Source organism: Lactuca sativa, chromosome 7, assembly GCF_002870075.4.
Source record: "Lactuca sativa cultivar Salinas chromosome 7, Lsat_Salinas_v11, whole genome shotgun sequence".
NCBI classification, from domain to species: Eukaryota; Viridiplantae; Streptophyta; class Magnoliopsida; order Asterales; family Asteraceae; genus Lactuca; species Lactuca sativa.
This window is the reverse complement of record NC_056629.2, coordinates 49,074,014-49,095,589: the sequence shown is the minus strand read 5'-3', so window position 1 is coordinate 49,095,589 and position 21,576 is coordinate 49,074,014. Positions and strand designations below refer to the sequence as shown.

At 34.6% G+C, this 21,576-nt stretch overlaps 1 protein-coding gene across 1 annotated transcript in view; it reads left to right on the top strand.

Moving 5' to 3' along the window:
- Positions 1 to 262: 262 nt before the first annotated feature.
- LOC111891397 (thaumatin-like protein) overlaps positions 263 to 21,576 on the top strand; it is a 23,320-nt gene continuing 2,006 nt past the window's right edge. Inside the window, 1 exon segment of the mRNA XM_052765672.1 lies at positions 263 to 371. Within this exon segment, the coding sequence (XP_052621632.1) occupies positions 263 to 371 (109 nt within the window).

Here is a 21,576-nt window from a genome sequence, read left to right as displayed (position 1 = left end):
GTGCTTGTGCCCGAACTGGATCCAGATCGTGAACCCCCTGCTCCATGACGCACCATCACCATACCGAGACAAGACATAATTCTTATTTATGCCGATTTATTTAAACAGTGGATTGAAAATTCTTCATGTCAATGACCTTTTTTTCTAAAGTCTGACAAGCGCCTAAATTACACTTTCTTTTCATGTTTTGTGGCTTCAGAACTATGGAACTATTGAAGTAGCAAGTGGGATAGTATTATGTTTTTCAACATCAACCCTCGTCATGGAATTACTGAATAGATATATTGAGCTTGAAGTATGGCAACAAGAATTGCCAAATTTGAAGTTGCCACTTGTGGACGCCGCCTTATGGAAGATATGGAAAGAGCGGAGTACGATTGCTTTTCAGAACAAAAGGCGAGCAACTATGCTTATGGCAGATAAAATTAGCATTTTCATTTTTAATTAGGTTAAACATAGATGCAAATAAAATAAGATTGATTAGTTTAATTGGTGTATGTATCCAATTTCAAATGTTTGTTTATCTCCTTGTTGAAACGTAGTTTCCTTTTTATTAATATAATTTTGCTCTTCGTTCCAAAAAAAAGTTAAACGTTAGAATAAGTAATTCTTACCCAATTTTCTCAATTTCATTTATATAATAAAACTGAGTTATCATCGTACAATGAGTGGATATAACATTGCTATGCATGATCTGTTGTACTCTATTAAGAAGCTCAACTGCATTCAGTGCCAGGAAAGCAACATATCAAATGCAAATGATATGAACGCATGTTGATTTTCCATTCATGATTTCTCATGTTTGGTGACCTTGCCTATAGCAGCTTTTAAATTCATCTATCCTATCGTGAAACAACCAACCCACAAGCCCACGAGAGGGGATACCCCTGTAAGGTCGACACATGAGTGTTTCCCTCCACCCCATCCAACAATTAGAACATTGCTCGGCCTAAGGGTTGACCTTCTTTATGCCAAGTCAGTTAAGAAACTCTCAGGAGTCTCTTTGTTGGCTGAAACCTCGACGGGCATAAATATGTCAAACAAAAAATTCTTAACCATATCGTGCATGTATTTGAACCCCGAGATTTCTTTACAATAAACTGCATGCTCTCCAAATGAGTCCAAACATGCATGTATTTGAACCCCGAGATATGAGTCGATATTTGATGGTAGTACGATACTCCACAAGAGATATATGTTGGCCAAGCCCATTTATACAGATAGCTAGAAGAAAATCTTGAGCATGTGGTGCTCATAAACATCTGAAAACTGCTTTATACCTAGCCTTCATGTCGAGATGCACTTCCATATCTTTGACAATTTTACTAAAAAGGGCACTTACTAGTGTATTATGGGATTTAGGGGCGGTGTATTAGTAGTAAAGATTCTAAGGTTAATGTCTAGAAAGTTTCTACGAAGAGAAGCTAAGGCATGAGCATAATCAGAATCCATACCATATATGTAGCTATCCCGTAAGATGTGGTCTTGCAATACCCGATATTGGGCCCTTAAGGAAACAAAAGTGTATAAGTTAGCCTCTAATACCAAGTATAAACCTAAAACAACCAACCTAATACATAGGATATCAATTCACCACTGTATGTCACCAAAGAAAGGACCACCACAAACTACAATGTCCTTAATCGCCCTGCAAGACCCATTATCAAAGAACGACACCGCCTCTTCCATGTACACGAGTTGGCATGTCCTAAACCCAAAGAAAAGTTCAACAATACTCATACAATACTAAAGTAGAAGGGGATCACTCTAGGGTTCAGACAATTATGGAAGAAGACACATCAAATTCATAGCGTTTTTGGCTCTCTTTATTGCTAAACTTCTAACGAAACTAGCATCTATACTAAGCTGCTAATGAAGCCAGCATCTCTACTAGCATCTCTACTAATAGCCCAAAGAAAAACATATGCTTAAGCTTGGAAACTTAACTCCAACCCTTATTGGTTAAATGTATTCGTCTAAAGTGAGATGATTACATAATTTTTTCTAGATATATTTCAATACACGATGTAAAATATATTATATCCCTGAAACTACACAAGTTTGTTTTTTTTTTCTCATGATAACATATCTCAAATAGCATCGAACTTTGACTCGACCACCATAAATACCCTTTTCACTTTGACAAATCAAATCCAAAAGCATCGCCAAACACAACCATAGTATTCGATGCTTCTTAATTAAATAAGTCAAACCAAAATTGTGTTTGTTAATCTTATTTAACCTTAATTTATTGAGTTTTAATTTTATTTTACTTAAAAAAAGTAAACTCCAAATGATAAAATCGGAGTACGTTGTGTTATAGTTGATGGGTTTTAAGAAAAACATCAATCCCATGGTGTACATGCAAACCCTAATAGCTTTTGGATCTAGTTTTTCTAATGAACATGCAATTGAATATCCAAACCAATAAAACCTAGATCTAACATATAATAAACTGAATTAGGGTTTAGAGAATTACCTCTGATTGTTATATAGCAATAACAATCAATTCCTTGATTTGATTGGCTTCAGAAAGCTTAGTGCGTCAAGTGCTGCACCTCTAATGGAGTCACAAACACCACTAAGAAACTAGATGAAGAAGGAGAAGAGAGGAGGTACCCAAAAACGTCTAGAAACCTTAAGGATTCTGTAACGACCCGTCCCCGGTATGATGATTCCATAGTATTTAATTAGAAGTTTGCAATAGGGACTCGGCGAGTTCATAGCCTGACTCGCCGAGTAGGGACGGGATTTCGAGCACGTGTTAGTCGGCGACTCGGCGAGTCTGCCTGCCTGGAAGAAACCCTAAATCCCCGGGTTGCTCACTATTTAATCCACCTTATAGCCCCAATCTCGCCTCCTTCACCCTCAAAAAGCTGTGAGAAAACCCTAATCCATCCTTGAGTGATCTAAGTGTTCTTGTGTTAAATTTTTGAAGGCTTGAAGAAGGAGAAGAAGAAAGGAGCAAGGAGAAGAGGTGTAGAGCAATGATCCAAGGGCAAATCAGAGTTCTTTGAGGTATTCTTCGGATTCCCTCCTATTTTATGCTTTTAACCTCCATTAGAACTCTTCTAGATCTAATTTGATGCTTCTCTCAAGCCTTATGATTGTATGGATGCCCTATTATGTCGAGATATCCTTAGATCAGTTCATTTAGGAGTTGTAGAGCCCAGATCTATTGCCTTTTTGAAGTTATCTTGCATGAAAACCCTAGACCTAGCCTTTATTATGCTTTTTGAGCCATTTTAGCTTCATGGATGCATATGGGCACGTAAAGATAGAATCTTTACGTGCTAATCGAGTTAAGGGAGTCCAGATCTACTAGTTTTATACACTGGATTCAAGCAGAATCGAGTTTTGAGTTGCTGCATGCAAGCGACTCGGCGAGTCGGAAGAACGACTCGGTGAGTCGAGTCGCGAGTCCCTGTTTTTCCCCTTTTGAGTGATGACGAGTGGAAGCCTGTGAGTAGTAGAGTGGACTCAGTGAGTCGGAGAGCAGACTCAGTAATGGAGGGACTCAGCGAGTTGTTCATCCAACTCGGCTAGTCCAAGGCAATATTCTTAAGCTCAAGAACAACTCGTCGAGTTGTTCATATGACTCGGCGAGTCGGATGAAGATTGTTTGAGTTCTTGGATAGAAAGAGTACTCGTCGAGTCGATGCCATACTCGACGAGTAGCCACGAGTGGGGTTGTGAAATGAGATTAGAGACTCGGCGAGTTGGTGGCCCAACTCGGCGAGTCAGGTCAACTGTGGGTTGACTTTGACCGGGAGAGTTGACTTTGACCAAGGGTAAAAGAGTCATTTTACCCCAGTGCAGTGTTTAGTATTTGATTGAGTGTGTTTATGGCCTTGTAGCCGGGGAGATACCGGAGCAGCAACAGTTAGCTTCCAGAGCCATTCACACAGCAGCCAGTTCACGAGGTGAGTGTTCCTTCCAGTAGTAACGGGTCTAAGGCCACAATGCCGGCCCGTTTAGCTAGCAGTCAGCTTCGAACCTCGGTTCGATGTAGTAGTTAGTATGTTTGATGCCTTCGTGGTTCAGACAGGGTTATGTGTTTATGCTAGATGATACGTTTATGCTATGTTCATTCAGCTTCGGACTTCGATCCGATTTAGGGGACAAGGTCCTAGTCAGCTTCGGACTTCGGTCCGATGTCAGCTTTGGACTCCAGTCCGATGTAGGGGACGTAGGTCCCAGTCAGCTTCGGGCTTCGGTCCGATGTCTCAGTCAGCTTCGGACTTCGGTCCGATGTCCTAGTCAGCTTCGGACTCGGTTCGATGTAGGGGACGAAGGTCCCAGTCAGCTTCGGACTATAGTCCGATGTTTCAGCCAGCTTCTGACTTCGGTCCGATGTAGGGGGCAAGGCCCCGGTTAGCCGGACTTCGGTCTGATGTAGTGGGCAAGGCCCAGTATGTGCTTTATATGTTATTGTGTGGTATGTGGTAGTTTGGGGGAGCTCACTAAGCTTCGTGCTTACAGTTTCAGTTTTGGTTTCAGGTACTTCCGCAAGCAGAGGGAAGGGCTCGGGATGATGGCATCGCGCACACCACAACCACAGTTTTATCCTGGGAGTTGATCAGTTATCTTATATATGTTTTGATACAGTCATGACACCGTTTTCTCATTTGTATTTTAGTATGGTTTTGAGATTTGCAACGCATGGTTTTATTATGATATACTCCGTTTTATGATTATGGTTATATTAAAAATGAAATTTTCGGGCCGTATTTTTGGGTCGTTTCAGATTCAGTTACCCACATTTTTTGGGGCCTAATGGGTTCTTTATATACTTGTGTGGGCTCCTAGGATTTCAGTCAAAACCCTAATGGACAGCTTAAACTCTAAGCAGCCCATGGAACCTTCTAGATAAAGCCATGGACGAAAATATGATGGGCTCCCATCATAATTTCGTTTACCCCTTGTTCCTTTAGCATTCCTTAGCCCAATAACTCAATTATCCAATAATTACAGTCTAGTCCCCTATATTTAATTAATCTCTTTTAGCTACAGAATTAATTATCAATTAATTCTTGGCTAATATTAATTAAACAATATGATTTCTCCTTTAATATATTATTCTCATAATATATTAATAAATCATAATTAAAACTTTCTCTCCTTAATTCATCCTACATATTTCTGTGGTGAAGGCAACCCAAAAGGACCATGCTCATAATCGGGTCAAGTATATACCAAAATAGTTATGGACTTAGACACTAATCCAACAGTCTCCCACTTGGATAAGTCTAATAACTATTTTTCGTATGACTTCAGAACCTGTTCAGCAATCGTAGCTTTCAAAAGCCATTGTCAACTCTGATCTTATCATACGCGTGTCCTTTAGATAAGGGATCATATATTCCTCCATTCTCAAGATATTGTATAGACATAATACATGAATTTTAATCATTTTCTCTATATTGTTTCCCGACTTCCGATTTATGACGACTGACAACAGACTACAATTGAACACATCAACTTAGTCTCGGGGTGGCCAAGCACTTAGGTGTCATCACTAAATCATCCAGAGGCCCAAATATATCGCTTTTATCCCACTTTGGGTAAAAGGAAAGGATAAACTTCGACTCATATGCTTTCTTACATTCACTGATCGAATCACACACAACAATAAGTTTTATAACACCAAGTTACTGGTGCGTTTACTTATAAACAATGTGCAACCGACCAACAAATAACAACTCACACGTCTGGGTTTCAAGAATATACAATATTATCGTCTCACTAATCACTCGTGATAAATCCATGAAGTGATCCAAGTGAGCATGGATTTAATCCAATACTCTAATCTTATCAAAGCACTCGTGTACCCTACAGCAAACTTATGCTATGTCTAAACTCTTCAGACAATCTACAGACTCTTCATGACAGTCTTCCTTCATACTTACCTCCAACGTATGACCGACTATGGAGGTTCGAATAACCCAGTTATTCTGGAAGTCAAAACATGCAAACTGAAACACAACAATAATACTTAATCCTATATGGCCCCAAACTTGTGGGAGTAAGTAAAACACTTTTGTTTAAACACCATATTGATTACTCATTATTCATTGTTTACTGTTTCAGAAAATCAACTTATTACACAAATTATAACAATAGTTGTCCCATGCACAAAGCATGCACACTATATTTCATATGGTCCTTACTTTATGAAATAGATCAATTGAAAACCTTTCCAATGATGCTCATTTCATAATTCCCAATCCTTATCATTAGTGTTAGAACACAAGGTTCTTGCCACTACTAGAATTTGCTAGATTCTAACATTTTATGCAATGATCCTTTCGCAAAGTCATAGCACAAAAGTCACCAAGACCTGGCCAATGAAATTACAAAGTACTCTATCGGAAATTGTTACAAGACAATTCCATAGACGTGAAGTCTCACATTCAAAGTACATTCCTTTAAACATCCTGCTTGCATAAAAGTTTCTAATCTAGACATAGACTCTCAATATCCAACTCCCAATATGTAAACATTTCCATATTTGCCATATGACAACTCATTCTTAATAGAATCTTGCTATTCATAATAATGTCGATATGGTCCATCCAATACCATACTTCCAACTACTCACAAGCAACCAATCCTCAGCGAACTTTGGATCGTCCTTTGATAGTTGTTTAATTATTTTAGTCAAAACCGATTCTAGTCCTTTTTCCCTCTTAATGCGCTAGACATTTGGAAAATTTTAGAATGGTCAAATATTATAGCATTTGCAATCGATACTATACCCGAAGCGTATGGGACACGATGCATAATGTCTTACATAAAGATATGATACTTTATCAATCTTCTGCCATAATATTTTATGTGTCACATTCTCACAATTCCAACTATGAAGAGGGATGCCGTAATCATAATCAAAATTTGAGAACACACTATGTATCCTTTGACTAAATTTATTAAAATTTGTCAATCTAAGCTTTAGATTTTGAAACGAAGTATAATATAGTCTCTCTTAATTATAGCACAACAACTTTTCAAACCATGCAACTTTGCAAATTGAATCTTTGTTTTTCTATAATTAATATTGCTAACTTGAAATACTTGCCATAATAATCATACAAGCATCACACTTATGCTCCAACTATCATGACAATTATTATCATATAAGCATAACACTTATGGTCCCACTAGCTTTGACATGTATTCAGAAAACAGCTGGACTTCCAGAAAACAATGCCTATTGAATTTCTGAAGTTCATATTTCTAATTCCAGATGCTTCGATAAGCCTTTATCTAAGCTTCTTAAACTTATACACCTTTGCCTTAGATAGCTCATATGTATGTCTAAACAATTCAGAACTTATATCAATAAGTCCCAAATGTTAGACTAATTGCCAAATCTCACAATTCGAACTATGGAAAGGGATGCCGTAACCATAATCGAATTTGAGAATACAATTTTCACAATTGATATCTTTTTAAAATCTCTCTTAGTGAAAGCATTTCCTCACAATAATTTTCATGAAGGAGGGAATCTTATGACACTTAGATTTTTATGGTGTATGATTTCCTATCCATGTGAATTTGCCAAAACCAAGTTTGCGACAAATCCAGACTCATATGGATTGAACTTTCTTGATTTCTAGCCTTATGGTAACACGATTGCCCACCATGTCTTCCAAGTAGTTTAGCAAATTATCCTTACATATCAATGTGCTTTCCATCGACCAAGGCGCTTTTATGCATTCAAATGAAGACTTATAGAACTCACATACATAATTAACTCAATTGGAGTGGCACAGAAACAAAATAATGTCAACATAATAGGTTGTAAACCTCAAGTTGTGTGCTAGTGATGATTGATAAGGTTTATTCTTGATTTTCTCTTGAAACCTTTTTCAAGATCATTAAAACTGTCACTGACCTCTTGACATATATGATTCTCTTGTCAGGAAACTTTCCTAGACAAAACAAATATTCAAGAGTTAGTGTAGTTCTTATCAAGACAAAACACTTCACATAATTGGTTCTAGTTGGTCTTTGTCTTATCCAAGACAACACAACTTACCAATTTCAAATGTGCAAGAATAAGAAAATTTTTCCAAATTCCACATTTGTTGAGTGTTATAAACCTACTAAAGACTTGTCACTCAATTCACAATCTTGGAGTATGACTCTAAGATTCGATATTGGAACGAAGTATGATTGACTTCTTGATTTAACCATTTCCACAATTCCCGATTCCTCTTCTTAGACATACAAATGTACTAAGACTCACTTAGAGGACCAATTGAGATATGGTTCTTAATCATTAAGACTTTATCATAAAACACAATAAAAGGTACCCCCTTCTTCTTAGAATAGAGAAACTTTTATCTTTTTGCCTACTTGATTCTTCTTTATTCGTTCTACTATTCATTGAAACTCTTTCAACCAACTCAGAATTACACTTAATCTTATAAGTATAATCATATTTACTAAGATTTAGTAAATCATGACGAATATCTTTATTACTCTTATGGTGGACTTGATCAACATACAACCTAGTGTACTCGATCTCCTAGTCCTTCACTTGACACTTTGTCAAAGAATTAGTCTAATCTACAAATATGAAAGTTTTCATTCATCACGCAACCAAGTTGCATGATTCCAAGTTTCTTTCCAATTGAAACTTGGGCAATGAGAAACTCTCCCTATTTGGTAAATTCTTGACATCTCCACAAATAACATAATTAAAAATCAAATCCATTATTGCTAATAATAGAAACCTTCACACATCAATTTTTCATACACGCCATTGCAAGGATAAAAAAATCAAAATTTATTTTATTGCAGAAAAATTTGTCCTTACAATGCAATTCAATTGAAAAACTATGTTATTACATATTTCTTAGCAATCTATTCTAACTCCAAGTAGTAGCTCAAGAATCTAATCTTCAAGCAATGCGACTGAAATCCATTTCTTCACGATTAGATTCAGCTCACTTTTTCCCTTAAGCTTCCTCTCTTTTCTTCAATCCTACAAAACATCAAAGTGTAATCTTATCACATCATGTATTAAGAATCTAGAATAGGAACTTAAATGAGTTAGTTAATGGATTTTACCTGAAGCATAGCCATACTTCTTGACCCTCCCATCTCTTAGATCTCTCAGGTAGTTTGCGCAGCTTCGTCTCCAATGCTCCTTCTCTTGGCAATAAAAGCAAATGGACTCCTTTGGCACAACACATCGGACAATCACAGACTTAGTTCTTTCTGGACTTCCAATGTTGCCTGTGTCCATTGAAGTTTGGGAGTTTGATTCACCATACAAATTTGCTTGACCAGCACGCCAAATCATTGCTGATTCAGCAGCTATAAGCAAATATGTGAGATCAATGAGGGTCACGTCGTGATCCATAATATAGTACTCTCTAACGAACTCACTATATGATTCAGGAATTGACTAAAGAACTCAGTCAACAGTCAATATTTTTGAGATATCGATGTTGGATTAATGTCTAAGTCCATAACTATATTTGGTATGTACTTGACCCGACCCGGCATGGTCCATTTGGGTTGCACTTCACCGACACAATTTATATGGATAATCTTTTGAGAATAGTATGTTTATGATTAATATTAATATATTATAAGTTCTAATATATTAATATGGAATCATATTATTTAATTAGTATTGACCAAGAATTAATTTATAATTAATTAAGTGATCAAAAGGAACTAATTAAATATGGACTCTTATATATATGGAATGGGCCAAGTTCATTTAGGTTGGGCTAAGCTTTCATGGATAGTCCATGGAGTGTTTAACCCATGGATCCTAGGAAATGAAAGGTCATGGGTATTAGGGTTTAACCCTAATCCTCCATACTATATAAAGATGTCTTTGGTTGGTGAAATTAGCACTAGTGTGGATACACTAAGAAGGGCTAGCCAATTTCACTAGAGAGAACCAAGTAATCATATTCTCTAAAGTCTTCCAAGGTGTTTTGGTGATTTGTGATTCCACTTGAGGCTTCCACACTATTGGGGCTAAGCTCTTAAAGCTTGAAGACATCAAGCTACACTAAAGAGGTATGTATTCTATCTTGTTACATTCATAGTTTTTGTATGCTAGATTAGGATAATACCTTGGATGTTCTTATTTGCATGTATAATAGAGAAAACATAGATCCAAGGTATTTAGGGTTGCATGTACACTTAGGAGTGTTAGAATGCTCAAAACCCAATAGTGGTATCAGAGCCATGGGTTGTTTTCTATTATATTTGATGCAAATGAATTTTTTTTTCCAAGTTGAGGAAAAAAAAACATGAAGTTTGTCAAATTTTAAGATAATTTCTTGTTTTTGTGAAAAACTAATTATTTGTAAAATTTGAATCATTTGCTATATGAGCTGAATTTGGTCAAATTTAGTAAAAGTTAAAACGATATGATTATTTTATTAGTTTTAAAAGGCTGATCTAAAGAGTTTTTTGAAACCTCCATAAGTTATGGATATGAAAAGTTTTTTAAAAAAAAAAATTGATTCAAAGTTTTTTATGGAGTTACAAAACTTGGTCTTAATGTTTTAAAGAATTCCATAACTTGTTCTTAAGATATGGAACATGAAAAGTTTTTTTTGTGTTATCTTGTTTTATGAGTTAATTTAGATTGATGAAAAATATTATTTGTTAGTTGGTTTTAATCCAAATTAATCTAAAAGAAGTTCATAAAATGTGTTTATGTAACTTAAAAGTCACATTTATGAATCTTAAAACTCATAAAGTTGGCAATGGTTACAAAATGAAGAGTCTTGTGTCATTGAATAATTTTTTATGACTCCATAACTTGTCCTCAAGTTATGGAAGTTCAAGAGTCACTTCATTAAAGAAAAATATGTAACCATAATTAAATCCATAAGTTATAAAATAAAGAAAAGTTAGTTCTTTTATTAGTTTAAAGTCTTCCATAACTTGTCCTCAAGTTATGGAACTTGAAGAGTTTTTTAATTAAAACTACTTTAAACACATAAGTTATGGAATTAATTAGTTTTGAATAGTTTCAAAACTTGCCCTCAAGTTTTGGAATTTGAAAAGTTTTCCTTATGAATACTTTAATTCCAAGTTAGCCCTTAGAATTTTAAAAGTTAAAATTCAACCCTTATACTTTATAATATTATAAGTTAATAATATATATATGTATAAGAGTAAAGTCAGTCTTACCGCTAGTACGCCTCATTCACGAAGCCGGTCTATAAGGTGGGTATAAGGTTGTTGCCTATAAAATGGCAACTTAATGGGTGTCCACTCTCACTCACCGCTTGCTTGACCGGTGGAGGGTCGTTAGCCGAACGGGTTTGACAAGACTATAATTCTCCTTCATTAAAAGTATTAATGATAATACTAAGTAACTAAACTCTTAATAATACCCAATCTTAGTTACTTAGGAAAAATGTGAATAAGGTGCTAACCCATGAAATTACACTTTACACTTTGTCTAAGTCGTTAGTGGAGCGTGTGTGGTTAACCGGCACACTAACTTGGACTTAACAAGGTAGGTAAAGGGTGACTTAATATTTATCATAGTATCGATGGAGCGTGTGTGGTTAACCGGCACATCGATTGAGGGGTAATTTATTAAGGGTACCAAGTGATTTGCATGGTTACTTCACACCTTGTTTTGTGATCCTCGGCATCCCAGTCACAAAACCTGAAGGGCACACTCGAGATTGAAACATGCCTTTGAAAAGTTCAATGAATCTCAAAGATCTAGGAGTTTCAAAACCAATTAAAACCTAATAATACATTTCGTTTATCTTGGTGGAAATTGGTGAATCGTCATTCACCTACCTTCAAATATTTTATAGCTTGGATTACGGCATACCTCTTCTAAGTTATAAAACAGTTTGTTGGGTCCTAGCCTTAATATTTCATATTGGGTGTCATATTAAGGACTTTAAATCAACTATCTTGAATATCTCCCAAAAGATGTCTGGTTTAGACACCTATGATCTTCCCAAATCTCTTGAAACAAGGTTTCCTAGTGAAGATGATGTCCCATGGATATCATACTTCTTTCTCCTCCTCCAACCATTCTCCCTAACCCACAAGTTCTTGAAAAGTTTAAGGTCACTCAAGCCCTATTGGCAAGGCAAGGTCAAGGTGTGGTCACATCTTGGAGATGTAGTCACATATTGACAAGCCGGGAGAGTTGGGTGTCAAAGTCTTGAGAAAGTTGGTGGTTCAATCACTTTCTAAGTCACATAGTGAGTTCTTTTGGAACACCTATGAAACAGACTATGACAAGACCCTTAATGATCTTATCTATTTGTTAAGATCAACTTCCTAAAACTTTATGGACATTGACAATGATGACATTGGATATCTAGTAAAGCTCTCTCATCCCGGTGGAAAGGGATCAGCCATAGTCAACTCGGTTGACCAAATGGTAAAGAGAAAAGCTAAGTCTGTGATAGTCACGTGTACCATTATCAAAGGGTTCATATGTTTATATTGCCAAAGGAAGGGGCATTGGTCACGAAGCTGCCAAATTTACCTAAGGATGTTAAAGTCAATAAGTTTGACTCTACTTCAGGTAAAGTCCACTATCTAACTCTGTTAAGTTTCTATTCTGAGACTCTTGATACTTGATGTGACTGGGTCACATGGTGATGTTTTAAGAATCAAAGAAAAAGTGGAGAAACTTAAAGAAAGAATATGCTGAATCTGATCGCGTAGATGGATTTCTATCGCATAGTTTGAAAAATCGGATTCTTGAGCTACTTCTTAGGAGTTATGAGATATTGCTTAAGGAATAGATAACAACAAGTTTTCATATGGATTGTAATGATAAGTTTTTTCCGCAAAGTTTTAAAATAAAAGAAAAAAATTTTGATTTTATTTATTTTAAAATATCCTTACAATGGCATTTGAGGAAAAATTGTTGCTTATATGATTCCATTAAGAGCAAGAGTGGAAATATGAAGTTGATTCTTTCATTTGTGGTAATGTCTATATTTACCAAATAAGGAAAGATTCTCATCACCCAAGTTTCATTTGGACCGGAACTTGGAATCATGCAAGTTGTATAGCATGATGAATGAAAACTTTCAAGTATTGGAAAATTAAGACTAATTACTCGATCACATGGATGTGTGAGTCAAGTAATGGACTAAGGGATCGAGTACATAGTCTTGTGCACTGATTAAGTCCACCACAAAAGATTGATAAGACTATTCGTCATAGTTTACTAAAGCTCAGTAAATATGATTATACTTACAAGCTTAAGTGTAACTCTGAGACATTGGAAAAAGGTCCAAATGTATGGCAGAGCGAATAAGAAGAATCAAATAAGGCAGAAGGATAAAAGTTTCTCAAATCTGAAAAGATGGGAGAGTACTTTAATATCAGTTTTGTGATCATCTTAATGATTAAGAAACCATAGCACAATTAGTTCTCTAAGGAAGTCTTAGTGCATTCTTATGACTAAGAAGAAGGATCTTGAATTGTTGAAAAGATTAAATCAAGAAGATGAGTCATACTTCGTTCCAATACAAGTCTTAGAGTCATACTCCAAGATTGTCATTTGAGTGACATGTCTTAAAGAAGGTTAAAAACACTTGTCAAATGTAAGAGTAAAAGTTTTCTACTCTTGTACATTTGAAATTGGTAAGTTGTGATGTTTTGGATAAAACAAAGACCAACTTAGTCCAAATGTGTGAAGTGTTTGTCTTGATTAGAATCCACACTGTCTCTTGGATGGTTGACAAGGGAGTCTTATAGGTCAAGAGGAAAGTGGGAGTCTTAAAGGTCTTGAAAGTCTCAAGAACTAATCAAGAATAAAACCTGAAGGTCTTCCCTAGCACACGACTTGAGGTTTATAACCTATCGTGTTGATATCTGTGCCCATTCCAGTTAAAGTTGCCATTGCATATGAGTTCTTAGAGTTCTCAATTGGTTACACAACTACTTGGAAGCAATGGCAGGCCCTTGAACTGCCAGGTGGCAAGAAATTAAGATTAAGTTCAGTCCATATGAGTTTGGATTTGTCATTATCCTTGTCTTGTGACTATGATTTTGACAATTCACATGGATAAGAACACATACACCATTAAATCTAAGTGTCATAAGGTTTCTCTCCGATTCATGAAAATGATGGTGAGGAAACACTTTCACTAAGTAGATTTTAGCTAGATAGCAATTGTGATATTTGCATTCTCAAAGTCGTTAGTGGAGCGTGTGTGGTTTACCGGCACACTAACCTGGACTTGTGAGAAGTGGCAAAAAGGTCTAACCATTATGATTACGGCATACCTCTTCATAATTGTTTAGACTCACAAGTGTGCTATCTAAGGGAAGGTGTATGATTTTGATAAAGTCTTATCAAAACAATCTAGCATCAGAAATCTGAACTTTGGTAAGAAAGTCAATGAAGTATTGATTTCTAGAAGTCCAGCTGATTTCTGAGTACATGTCAAAGCTAGTGGGAGCATAAGTGTTATGCTATTAATCATCATGTTAGTGGGAGCATGATAATTATGATAAGTATTGCAAGTTAGCAATGTTAATTATAGAAAACAAAAGTTTCAATTGGGAAAGAGTTGTTTTGCTATAATTAAGGGAGAGGAAATTATACTTCATATCAAATCTATAAGGTTTAGATTTGAGGTTTTAATCATTTAGTCAAGGATATATATATGAATTTCATGTTGGAATGACTCAACATAAGGAAATTCTGTATATGAGTCCATTATTTGCGTTCTAAAATTCGATTATGATTACGGCATCCCTTTTCATAATCTGAATTATGAGAACTTGGCAAATTGAAATGGAAATGTTATAGCAAAAGACTGGTTTAGTCTTTATGTGAGACATCATGAATCGTGTCCCATATGCTTCGGATATAGGATCGATTACATGTGCTATAATCATCCGTTCTAAAATTTTCAAAAATGCCTGGGGCATTAAGAAGGGAAAAGGTTTAGAACTGGATATGACTAAAAGGATTAAACAATTGTCGAGGACAATCTAAGGTTTACCAAAGATTGGTTACTCAAGGACAATTGGAAGTATAGTGATAATTCTGGAAGGACCATATTGACATAATCTGTAAGGAGGCAACTCTTGTTCAGAAGTGATAGTCAAAATGGAATCTGGAAATGTTTCAAAGTTAGAATCGTCAATCTGTGTAAGATTAAGGAAACTTAATGCAAGAAGAATATTTCCAAGGAGTTGATCTCCTTTGGAATACTCTGTAATGATTGTTGCCAAGTCTTTATGACTTTGTGCATAATCATTACGAGAGGATCAATGCATATAAGTTTAGAATCTAACAGATTTCAGTAAATGGCATGAATTTGGAATTCCTGCATTTGCGGTAAGGATTTGGGAGTGTGAAAAGAGAATCATTGAAGTTATGTTCAATGGATCTAGTTCACAAAGTAAAGATCATAGACAAACATAGTATGCATACTTGGTGTATGGCATGACTAGTGTTTAAGAAAACATAGTGTACATGCTTGGAGCATGGGACAACTATTGTTTTAAATTCAAGAATAAAGTTGATAGCTGAAACAGTATACAATGAATAATGTGTAATCATATGGTGATAAATAAAAGGTGTTTTATTTATGTTCAAAGGGTTGATACCATATTGGATTCTATTATTATTGTGTTTCACTTTGCATGTTTTGACTTCCCGAATAAACTGGGTTATTCTTCCGGAATGACTAAGTTATTCAAACCATCCACAGTCGGTCATATTTTGGAAGTAGATATGAATTAAGACTGTCATGATGGGTTGTAGAGGTCTAAGGTGTTGGACAAGGCTACAACAATCATGAGTGCTCATAAGTTCTGAGTATTGGATTCAACCCGCGCTCATTGGAATCACTTCATGGATTTTATCATGAGTGATCATGAGATGATAATATCTTATATTCTTCAAACCTAGAGATATGAGTTGTTACTATGAGTTGATAGTACATTGATTGCACGAAAACGCATTTGGTAACTCGGTGCTATAAAACGTGCCTTTGTGTATGATTCAACAAGTAGTAGAACAAGCCATATGAGTCGAAGTTTATCCGTTCCTTTTACCTTCGGGATAAAAGCGATATCTGTGGGCCCCTCGATGATTTGATGATGACAAATGGAAGTGCTCGGCCGGGCCAGGACTGATTTGATTTGTTCAATTAGTCAGTCGTCATAAATCGGAAATCGGGAAACAACAAATGGACAGAGAGAATGATTCGAATCCATGTCTCAGTCCATATGATATCTAGAATGGAGGAATATATGATCCCTTATCTAATGGACAAGTTCATTGACAAGATCAGAGTTCGACAGCAGCTTTAAGAGCTACGATTGCCAGTTAGGTTTGAAGTCATACGCAATAATAGTTTTAGACTTATCCAAGTGGGAGACTGTTGGATTAATGTCTAAGTCCATAACTATATTTGGTATGTACTTGACCCGACCCGGCATGGTCCATTTGGGTTGCACTTCACCGACACAATTTATATGGATAATCTTTTGAGAATAGTATGTTTATGATTAATATTAATATATTATAAGTTCTAATATATTAATATGGAATCATATTATTTAATTAGTATTGACCAAGAATTAATTTATAATTAATTAAGTGATCAAAAGGAACTAATTAAATATGGACTCTTATATATATGGAATGGGCCAAGTTCATTTAGGTTGGGCTAAGCTTTCATGGATAGTCCATGGAGTGTTTAACCCATGGATCCTAGGAAATGAAAGGTCATGGGTATTAGGGTTTAACCCTAATCCTCCATACTATATAAAGATGTCTTTGGTTGGTGAAATTAGCACTAGTGTGGATACACTAAGAAGGGCTAGCCAATTTCACTAGAGAGAACCAAGTAATCATATTCTCTAAAGTCTTCCAAGGTGTTTTGGTGATTTGTGATTCCACTTGAGGCTTCCACACTATTGGGGCTAAGCTCTTAAAGCTTGAAGACATCAAGCTACACTAAAGAGGTATGTATTCTATCTTGTTACATTCATAGTTTTTGTATGCTAGATTAGGATAATACCTTGGATGTTCTTATTTGCATGTATAATAGAGAAAACATAGATCCAAGGTATTTAGGGTTGCATGTACACTTAGGAGTGTTAGAATGCTCAAAACCCAACAATCGACACCCAACATCCTTAACCTATCAATGTGCGACTTCATCTCTAAGACGTGTGCACACACAGACTTTCCGTCTTCATGCTTAAATGTCAATAAGGCTGGAGTGAGCTTAAACTTTTCAAGCGTTTGAACTAGTGGGGTAAGGAGAACAATTGGAGGAGGTGGAGGGAGTGAAGCATGATCTCTTGATCCTCAATCATATCGTGGAATATCATCTTCATGTGGAAAGCTTGTTCCACGGGATTTGGGAAGACCATAGTTGTCATACTTTGACATCTACAAAAGGGAGAAAATTCAAGTTAGTTGATTGGTTGAGTCCTTAATAAATCACCCAAATGAGATATTAAGGCTAGGACCCAACACAATATTCCATAACTTAGGAGAGGGATGTCGTAACCCAATTGCAGAACATTTGAAGATAACTGAATGACGATTCACTAATTTCCACCATGAAAAACGAAAAGGAAGTTTAAGTTTTAAATGAATTGAAACTCCTAGATCATTTGAGATTCATTGAACTTTTCAATGGCATGTTTAATCTCGATTATGCCCTACAATTTGTGACTGGGATGCCGAGGATCATAAACAAGGTGTGAATAACCATACAAATCACGTGGTGCACCCAATGCTACTATCACCTAATCAATATGTTGGTTAGCCACACACACTCCATTGATCTATGATAAGCATCGAGCCACCCTTCGCCACCAATGTCATCCCCAAATTAGTGTGCCGGTTAACCACACACGCTCCACTAACGTTTGACAAGGGTACGAAGTGTAATTCCATGGGTTAGCATACAATTTCACATTTTATTCTAAAGTAACTATGATTTGGGAATTTGTATAAGCATTTAGTTACTTTGTAGTTCATTATACTTATAATGGAAGGTTTCTGTCCTATCCTACCCGTTCGTCTAACGACCCTCTACTAGTCAAGAGTGCAGTGGGTAAGAGTGAATACCCATTCAATCACCATTTTATAGGCAATTTCCTTAAACACCCCTTATAGATCAGCTTCGTGAATGAGACCTACTAATGGTAAGACTGACTCTTACTCATATATATAATATTAGACTTTTAATGTTACATATATATATAGTATAGGGTGTATTTTACACTTTTAAAATACTAAGTGGTCTAATTTAGCAAATTATACTTTTAATTTATTTAATGTAAACCAAAACATTATGAGTTTATTAAATCTCTTTTAATTATACACTTTAATTAATTAATAAAACCATAAGGGTAATTTGAACCTTTTCAAAATACTAGGGTTTTAGAATTTAACATTTCAAAATTAAACTTTTAATCAACTTTTAAATTCCAAAACTTGAGGGCAAGTCTTGAAACATTTCAAAACATTGGAGTTTAGAATTTAAATATTTCAATATTAAACTTTTAATCAAAATTTTAAATTCCAAAACCTGAGGGCAAGTTTTGAAACTTTTCAAAACTATCTAGATCAAATTACAAATAATTAAATTAATCAAATAATTTGAATGATCTAAATTTGACCTAATTTAATTTCTTACAAGATAATTCAAAACAAATAATTCAAATAATTAGGGTTTATCAAATAAGGCAATAATTATCTAATTAAATGACAATTATCTCTAAAGGATAATCATAACAAATTAATAAAATTCGGATTTTATCAATCAAAAACAATTTTGGTAATTATCTAAGCTCAAAATAGGTTAAAATCCCGAGTTTTCTGCCATCTGCCCCGACACCACCTCGTGCTGATTTTACAACCTCGTGAAGGACCACCACCTCGTGGTGATCAGGCAGAAGCAAAAAAACAAAAAAAAATTGCTTTGAAAACATAAATTTTGAATCAAATACATTAGAAAATCATCATAGGCTCTGATATCACTGATGAGTTTTAAGCAAAACATCAATCCTATGGTGTACATGCAAACCTTAATAGCTTTTGGATCTAGTTTGTCTAATGAACATGAAATTGAATATCCAAAGCTATAAACCCTAGATCTAACATATAATAAACTGAATTAGGGTTTAGAGAATTACCTTTCATTGTTATATAACAATAACAATCAATTCGTTGCTTTGATTGGCTTCAGAAAGCTTAGTGCCTCAAGTGCTACACCTCTAATGGAGTCACAAACACCACTTAGCAACTAGATGAAGAAGGAGAAGAAAGGAGGCACCCAAAAACGTCTAGAAACCCTAAGGATCCAGTTACCCACGTTTTTGGGGCCTAAGGGGTTCTTTATATACTTGTGTGGGCTGCTAGGGTTTCAATCAAAACCCTAATGGACAGCTTAAACTCTAAGCAGCCGATGGAACCTTCTGGATAAGGCCATGGACGAAAATATGATGAGCTGCCATCATAATTTTGTTCACCCCTTGTTCCTTTAGCATTCCTTAGCCCAATAACTCAATTATCCAATAATTGCAGTCTAGTCCCCTATATTTAATTAATCTCTTTTAGCTACAAAATTAATTATCAATTAATTCTTGGCTAATATTAATTAAACAATATGATTTCTCATTTAATATATTATTCTCATAATATATTAGTAAATCATAATTAAACCTTTCTCTCCTTAATTCATCCTACATATTGCTATGGTGAAGGCAACCCAAAAGAACCATACTCATAATCGGGTCAAGTATATACCAAAATAGTTATGGACTTAGACACTAATCCAACAATAGTTTCCCATTCTTGCTGTCTTTCTCTCTGTCCAGTTAATCCATCATCTCTCTCTCTTTCTTTCTTTCTTTCTTTCTCTCTCTATCTCTCTCTCTCTCTCTCTCTCCCCTCTCTCTCTCTCTCTCTTCATGTTATATGTTTTTGGGGTTTTGTTGCTTTGGATGAGATTTTGTTACTTACAAATGGACAAACCAAATCAGATCTGGAAACTCTAGAGGGTTCAAATTTATGAATATAGTTTTGAATATTAGGTGTGGTGATGGGTAAACACCTTTTCATTTTGATACACCTCAGATGGAAAAGTGTAAAGTCATAATATTTGGTTTTTTTTGCAACACAAAAAACATTTTGTCCCTATTTGTTTAGTAAGATATTGGTTTTTAAAGTTGCAAATGCAGTCGAGTAGTTCAATCTTTATTTTTAATTTACATGTGTTGCTAAATAAAAAAAAGTTATTAGCATAATAAAGGAAAAATCATGATTGGTCACACTTTTTCTTACAACATATTAACCAGTATATTGAGCTCCTCATTACCCAACTCAAGATCAATCAAAGGCCGGTAAATTCACATTTATTTCCTCTTGTTGCACTTTCCTCAATTTTATTTCCTCTTTTGTTATGAAAGTTGTTATGTTGAGTTTGTAAAAACATTTCCTCTTGTTCATATTTTTCATATTTAGGTTGTTTAACTCAATTGTCTAACTGCTAAACTCATAAAAATAATAATATAATATTCATTTTCTTTTCTCTAATTAAGACACTTTATGACCACTCCATAAATTATATGAAAAAGTTATAACTATAGAAAAGAACTGTTATGAATTGAATTTTCTATCATTTCCCACCATCTTTTAAGTATTTTTTTTTAAAAAGTGAAATGCTATTATAAAAACAACATACATTTCTTGATTACTTTCTTATATCATTATACTTTGAGTTCTTATTAAAAAACGATGTTTTGAATTTTTTATTTATAAATTTGCAATGTTGTCCCTTGGATTTGCTTTGGTTGATCGCTGATACATTTACGAAATACCATGCCTCTAAAACTATTTTCCTCTAAAAATAAAATTTCCAGAAATATTATTAGCATCTAACACGGACAAAGGGCTAGTGTATGTGTGTGAGAGTGTGTGTGTATATATATATATATATATATATATATATATATATATATATATATATATATATATATATATATATATATATATATATATATATATATATATATATATATATGGTTAGATTCATATGAGACGGCTTAATTTTGTGAGACCGTGAGACGCAATCCTAACCATTTATTTAGTAGATAAAAAAATATTTTTAAAATGCAAAATAATTTAAAATTTTCAGAAAAAAAAAATTCAAATATTATTTTTGGAATTTATATTTTTCCAAAAAAAATACCAAAAAAAAATAATAAATAAATAAATAAAATACATTTTTTTTTACATATTCTAGTAGAATATTAGAATATTCTACATATCTAACAAATCTAATAGAATATTCTAACATTCTAAAAATCACATTAAAATATTTACAGTATAATATTCTATGAGAATATTTCACATATTTTAAAAAACGATAATTTTTATTATTTTTTTTATAATTTTAGATAACTAAAGTTCAGAAAAAAAATAATTAAAAAAAAAAGATTTTTTGTATTCTTCTTTCTCTTTTATATTTTAAAATTTGGTCTTATCACGGTCTCACAAAATTAACATTGTCTCAAATAATATATATATATATATATATATATATATATATATTA